At 36.5% G+C, this 7,227-nt stretch overlaps 1 protein-coding gene across 1 annotated transcript; it reads right to left on the bottom strand.

Moving 5' to 3' along the window:
* Positions 1 to 947: 947 nt before the first annotated feature.
* Positions 948 to 6,539, bottom strand: PQBP1 (poly-glutamine tract binding protein 1). The gene is made up of 6 exons (XM_019050575.2): positions 6,280 to 6,539; positions 5,498 to 5,679; positions 4,518 to 4,693; positions 3,743 to 3,983; positions 2,949 to 3,088; positions 948 to 1,839 (listed from the first exon to the last, which is right to left on the bottom strand). The coding sequence occupies exons 1-6, from the start codon at positions 6,344 to 6,346 to the stop codon at positions 1,692 to 1,694; spliced, it is 954 nt and encodes a 317-aa protein (XP_018906120.1). The 5' UTR covers positions 6,347 to 6,539; the 3' UTR covers positions 948 to 1,691.
* Positions 6,540 to 7,227: the final 688 nt, after the last annotated feature.

The following is a 7,227-nucleotide window of genomic DNA, read 5'->3' as shown; positions in this document are numbered from 1 at the left end:
ATGCAAATAATTATGTGGTAAAATCTAAGAGTGGAACAAGAACAAGGTCACTTTCCTCTTCATACTCCACAGCAGAATTTCCGTTGTGCTCGTTTGAATTTATATACCAGAGCGGCACATGATAGTTGGCTGAAACTTTAATTCCGAAATATATCCTTCACAACAAAGTTCAATTTTTACTAACTTAAAAGTTTTTATGAACAATTTGGATAAAATTGCTTATATGCAAAGAGAGACTAATGACACATGCATTGTTCCTTAAACGTTTAAAAATAGTGATTCCTTTCTTGTTGCAGAATGTAGTCTAATGGCTCCTGCGCTTTTTCTTTTTGATGAGGAAAATAGATTTACATTAGTGAAAGGACAAGATAAAAAAAAAAAAAAAAAGACTCAGCCTTAGATTATCAATCAAAAGGAAATCTTCCTCGCTCAACAATGTGATTTCAAACATAACATATCTACAGATTTTGGTCTCATGAAATGTAGCAAATGCACTTGTGAGACAGCTGAAAATTCAACTTCAGATCTTACTTTTCTTAAAATTAGCACAATGAATGACATTTCTGAGGACTATCGTACTTGAAATAATTGTAAACATATACATGTTGATCTTAAAGCGCACTATGGCACTCTGTAACACCCAAACTTCACATGTACCTTTCCAACCAAAGGTCATGGGAAACTTGGATCTTAGAGTCTCTTCGCCAATGCCCTGCTGCCATTCATTGATGGTACGTCCCCAAATATGCATGCACTTGATACATCACAGTTTAGAATAATTAACAAATATTATCGAATATTTCATTGGTATTATTATTATTTTAAAATAAATCAATGCCATGGCTGAATCCTAATTCCTTCAATTTAAGGGGTTTTATCCTTTAGAAATGATGCAGATAACTTTTGGAAAAGAATGTTGAAAAGAATTTAAATGAAACTAATAAAGATAAAAACAAAAATAATTTATTGACTTTTTGTACAATGGGTGGATTTATCAGCGATTAAGACAGGAGGGTGTTTTACCAATTGTACCGGTGATATGCTTAAACTTACACACAAGTTGGTACAGAAAACTCAGAAAAGTTCTTAAGTCGGTGGCATAACACCACATTGAAACTTGAACTGAGATCAAATGAGGATTTCTTCACAAAAAGAGATAACCTACGGTCGGTTACAAAATAACAGATATTGGGAGCTTACCTATTTTAATCTGTATGATTAGTAAGGTGTAGCACTCAAAGTGCAGATTTTTTCAATGCAAGTCGTAGAGAGAGCCTAAGTCTAAGACATAGCAAGACTCTCTTGTAAGACTAACTCTGATCATTTTCAATGCAGCCTTAAATTTAAGAGCTGGTTCTGAGCTTGAAAGCTGATTTATAGGGACAACCAATGATATCGTAATGTCTCTCAAAAATGTTTACACAAGATTAAATTAAATGGATGAATTCAAAATTCCTGTTGCATGCTCCATTATTGCAAACATCTCAGAAGTTAGGAAATCAAAACAGTGAGTTAACCTGGGCATTGTTTAACTTTCTTGAAGTCAGACAACCGGTCGGATGTACGATGTTGAATGGTTAGGGTTCCAGTATGCTTGGTTTCGAAATTCGAAACCTTGGTGGTAAAATTCAACGTCTGATTAAAATACATTACAAGAAATGGATTAGGAGATCAAACAGATCTCATTCTCCTCAACTACTTTCTTTCTTCCCTGCATTTGCTCGAAGAACTGCACCAGGACTAGGATAAGGTCTCTGTTGAAAGAGGGGTCCAGAGACTGTGACGTCAACGCCTGTCTTCGCTTCATTGTTCCTATTCAGACCATCCGTCCATTTTCCCCTGAAAAAAACAAGTGCCCAAGATTACAAAGGAACAAAAGTAATGATATATATGTGCTGCGGACAAATAGTCAAATCAGGCATTTCAGATAGTCAAATTTTGAAAGTTGATGCAGTTTTATGTTTTTACAAACAGCTCTCGAATTTTACATATTTTGAAAATTAGAATTCATTAAACTGCAAACAATCAGTATGTTTTCCTTTTCTAAATGCTTCTCATACACTTTTAACTCTCAATATTGTAAGAACTCTGTAGTTTAAAAAATGTTGTATCTTGTGGAATGAATGTTCATTTCTGGGCTAAAAATCATTATTTAAAAACATTTCCGATCTATGAAGACAATACTGTTTTGTCCAAAATTAGCAGAGGAGTCAAAATTTTAATCTGAGTGAGTATGTTCGACACTTTGCCTCGGCATCTGACAAAATGTCTGATTTGATTGTTTGCCTGCAACATATAACCATTGAAGAGAAGAAAGATACTGAATTTTTAGTATACATAGACCAGAAATGCATCTAGCCTGAACTGAGAAAAGGAAGTTTAGAGCATTTTTCCTCCAATAAGATTCAATGTTAAGAACAGAGTTTTAGGGCTATTTTTACATTCTCAGTATTTTATGTCAACTTAGAATTCTTGACGGGAGATAGAACTAACTGTATAGTTGAATTCAACACTCCTCCCAGCTCCTTTTTTTCGCGAAATGCGACTAGACATGTATCTGTTCAACTTGGCCCAAATGAGAATTTTTGAGATTTTGAAGGGTTTTTGGGACCCTAGGCTAAAATACAAAATAAATATATGTCTATACAAGGAAGATATTGTTAAAGTTATTCAAACACTCTCACTTTTGTTACAAAATTTATGAAACAAATAATTATTTTGAGAGCCGCCTCTCTCATTATCAGTGATCAGCAAAATGGTTCTTTTTCAATCTCCTACTTTTGTTTTCTCTTATACATTTCCCCCAAATCATCTGCATTGAACAACTGACTTTAATATTAATTTAAAATGTATTAAGTATTCATAAATGACAAGGAAAAAAAACTGAAATTATTTTCTGTTTCAATTTTGCACTTGTACTGATTTGTGTAAGTCTGACGAAACCGTACCTAGGGATATCAGAATAGGCCGCAGGGTCCATAGGGTCAATATCATTGTGTTTCTTTTTAGTCCTTCCTCGGGCTCTTGCTTTCTCATGTTCTTCTATTTTCCGCCGCTTTTCTTCTTGTAGGCGCTCTTCCGTGTCGCTCTGAAAATAATTCCAAATAACAGTCAGTTTCATTTGATGAGTCACTCTTTAATAGGTCAAGGGACGGAATCATACATAGACCTTCAAGATTACCAAGAAATAATTTATTCAGTCTCTTGATGGACTCTTGATAATTTTTTCTATCTCTTTGGAGTTGAGAAATAGAGCCTGGCGGTTCATTATTGCAGGTCAGGTGGCCAATTGTGAAAGGAAAAGTATCAGAACGGTGAAGTTGTGTATAGATAGTGATATTGTGAAAGGAAAAGTATCAGAACGGTGGAGTTGTGCACAGATAGTGATATTGTGATTGATCAAAAGTTAATATAATGTTAGAAAAAAGCTTCATTAGTACATTGAGTGTCCTCAAGAATCCAAGGAAAAAATATGCACCATTTTCCTGTTAAACACTGAACAGCTCTACTTTTTTTGGACGAAAACATTTTAAACAACTGTGCAAAAGAATAACAGCAACACAGGGAAGATTTCACACAAAAATAAGCCAAACTTGCTCGAGAGGAGCATCATTCTTTTAGATTTTCTTTGAAAAAGGCCTCTTGGGCCCCTTTACATAATTTATTCTTCTGCAAGCATTGAGAGGGCAGAAAATTTTTAGCTACCTCGAGGCAGCAAAAAGTGAGATCAACTCAGGCATACCTCTTCTGAATCTTCACTTGGTGAGGAGTGATGCAGTGATCCATCGTCAGATTCAGAGTCACTCGAGTTGTTGTCGTCTTGTTTGTCATCATCTCCTTCATCATCATCAGCCTTGTCTCCTGCGGCCAGATACCTCTCTTCTCGTATATGAGCTGCCGATTCACTGATGACTGCTTTCGGGTGCAGTGGTGGAAGCCAGCTCACATTATCCGTGTCATAGTCCCAGTAATAGAATTTTCCACTGTGATCAAAAAATCATATTGGATAATTTTAAAGCTAACAACAACTAAGGTACTAACTTGCTACAAAAGGAGGGCACTCAAAGGAATTTTCAGTTCTGCTCGGCAGTAAAATGAAAGAGAAGAATAGTTCGCAGATGTTAAAGCAAATTGAGCTGTGTTTTCAGATTTCTAAAGAAATGGCTTCGGCATTTGATGCAAAGAAAGAAACTATCCATCAAAATTGACTTTGTGAAGAATTCTACGGAATAGACTCAAGAAGCTTCACCAAAAAGTTTGTTCCTATGTAGTCTGATTTGTCTAAAGTTACTTTAAATTAGATCTGTACCTAGGTGCATTATTTTTGGTTAAACCTAAGACAAGAAAGCTTAATTGAGAAGTGGCTAAGAGAAAATTGTAGGATTTGAAGTTTTTTGTACCATTTTATTTGATTATTATTTTTGAGCGCTAATGTTCAAATCTACCAAATCAGAATATTAGATGAAGAAAGGAAATGAAAAAGAATCGGTATGAAGTGGAAAATTAGATTTACTTACACTCCAGGATCAAAAATTTCTCTCCAATTACTGGGCAAAGGATACTTCTCTAACAATAACTTCCTCCTGTGCAGATAGCGCAAATCAGGTTCTATGTGGCCTTCACCCCAATTTTCCTCACAAAACTTTGTGCATTCATGATAAATGTTACATTTATTTGGGCAGCCTGGATAACCCTAAAATGAAAAACTTCATTAACAAAAAAGCAATTAACAGCATAAGTAAGCAAAATGTGTTTGAACTTAATGTTTTCTTTCTCACACTGTGGATTCACTTTAACATTATACTTTTCGTTTGCCTTAAACATGACTAGTGCAGTCTCTTTCTAATTTATCTTTAATACTTTAAAATGACATCTAAACAACTTTTTTAAAAATAATTATGTTAGAAATCTGTATTGTTCTTAGCGCCATGCGAGCTCAATCATTCACCTTCCCGAATGTTTCCTGCTTCTCAAGAGGTTCAGACATAAGAGCCAAAGTGAATTTTATTGGTAAAAAGCAAAAACTACGTATCACATTTGAATCGGTCAGTTACACAAGGGCTTAAGCGCCAAAAATGAGAATTAAAAATGGTAATAACCGTGTTAATTGACCCCTTGTGAATCTCAGAGCTCTAAAGCAATGAATTAATTAGTCATATTATCAATCAATCTGAAATTTAAAACGGGTTGGTTCATATGGTTTCAACTGTTTTTTCTGTATTTTAATACCTGGCGCTTGAGCCCTTTTGTAGCTGTCCGCTTCAATTGTAATATTTAAAAATCTTTGATTGTGTTTAATTTTCTTCCAAGAATTATTCAGACTGGATCCACTTTTGTGTGCTATTCTCAAGAAGAACGAAAAAAATTCACAGAAAATTCAAAATAGAAGCTGTTGTTCAGTTAATCTTTAAAAAAAAAAAAACACGAGTGAGAATTAAAATGTCGTAATCTGAGGTACAGCGTACAGCCATTGATTTGAAGAATTTTTTGCACTTACTTTGAATTTCCTTTTCACCAACTCCGAGTCTGACATTTCTTCATCTTCACTTTTTTCACCTTCATCAGAGTTTTCATAGGAGTGTTTCAGGCTGTTCATGAGCTCCTCTTTCTTCTTGAGGTCATCATAATCTTCTGCTATAATTTCTTCATCATCTTTGTTGACAGTTGGCTTTGGTTTTTCTGAAAACAGCAACAGAATTTGAAAAAACCGGGTATTTTATATTTTTGATTATAGTTAACTACTATATAAAATATGTGGAACAGTTCCGGCATCTTAAAGAGGCCGGAAACGATTGATCAAAATTGACACGAATTAAGGAGCATGATTATGAATTCAAAATCCCTCAGCTCTCACATGTTAGGTGACTAAATAAACAGGCCAGCCAAGGTGGTAGTGGTTGAGGTAGTTATCAGACTGTGGCACCATTGTGTTTCTTGTAAAATTTTAAAGAAGGAGAAGTACTTAAATCTTGAATCCCTGACGTATGCAAGACCTCCTTCGTCTAAACCTCAACAGGGCGCCTCAGTTGTCAGCTCCGCTGACTACAATTGCTATAGAAAGAAACTTTCCATCTGGGATCAGTTTACATTGACAACAAGGTTTGATAACCGCAGATTTTTTGAACCGTTCCCTGAATTAGTTCCCAAAAGAACTCATTACCTTCTTGCATACAGGAACAGGAACTGTCTAGAAGAACCTCTCCATGACAAGCAAATGATGTATAGCTTGACCACTTATGACTTGATCCTTTTCAGCAAAAAATTTAGTGTTTTATTTACCTTCTGTAACTTGTGGAACGATGCCTCGTTTGGAGAGTCTAGCAGCAAGCGCTGGTGGAAGGGGCATTGTGTGGGCTCAAAACTTGAAAAAGAAAACAAAACTTCAGGAGCTCGAAAGCTATGGAATTGATGCCCGAGAACAAACAGGAATACGTAAGTTAAAACTGCATTCCTACGAAAAATAACAATCTCGTACACAGTAGACGGCGGAATCAGGCGGAATACAAACTGACTGCCAATTGCAAACATAACCTACAAAAGAGTGTAAACAGAGAGAGGGACGACAGTCACCATTTACCAAAGCTGATGGCACAGATTGACAATAATGGTGGCGCCAAATTATGAATACAAGAGCGCACATTCAAAGGCTGTGTCTTTACCGCGTCGAATTTTACACGTTCTATCACGTGCAAGCTCTGAGATCGTCTGTATGGATAATTTCCAGGGCCGGATTTAGGGGGTGGCCACATAGGCCGCGGCCCAGGGCGGCAAATTTAGGGGGCGGCAAATGTTGCAATTTTTCAAATGTAGGTCTAAAAAAATAGAGGATTCAGAAAAAAAATTACTAACGAGAAAAGGCGACAAAATCTCTCATTTCATGAGAGTTAAAGTATAGTAATTTCTAATTCGTTCGTCTTTCGGTGATACAAGATACAGCGCCTTTCATTAGTCTAGTTGAGAGGGAAACCAAACACACAATTTGGCCTGGTGCGGCAAGGCGCAGAGAGCAATGATGACCAGGACTTGAGATGGAAAGGAGAAGCCCTCGGCGCGCCGCGCCGGTCAGCACGAAACACATATTAGCGCCTACAAGACTGCATGAATACTTCACGCATTGCGTCAAAAGTAGTGCGGTCAGCAGCGGTCGGCGTGAGACGCATAGCGCCTACAAGACTCCATGAATACTTCACGCATTGCGTCAAAAACAGTGCGGTTGGCGCGGTATCG

The sequence above is a fragment of the Bemisia tabaci genome, chromosome 1 (genome assembly GCF_918797505.1).
Source record: "Bemisia tabaci chromosome 1, PGI_BMITA_v3".
Classification (NCBI taxonomy): Eukaryota; Metazoa; Arthropoda; class Insecta; order Hemiptera; family Aleyrodidae; genus Bemisia; species Bemisia tabaci.
This window is presented reverse-complemented; position numbering and strand designations above follow the sequence as displayed.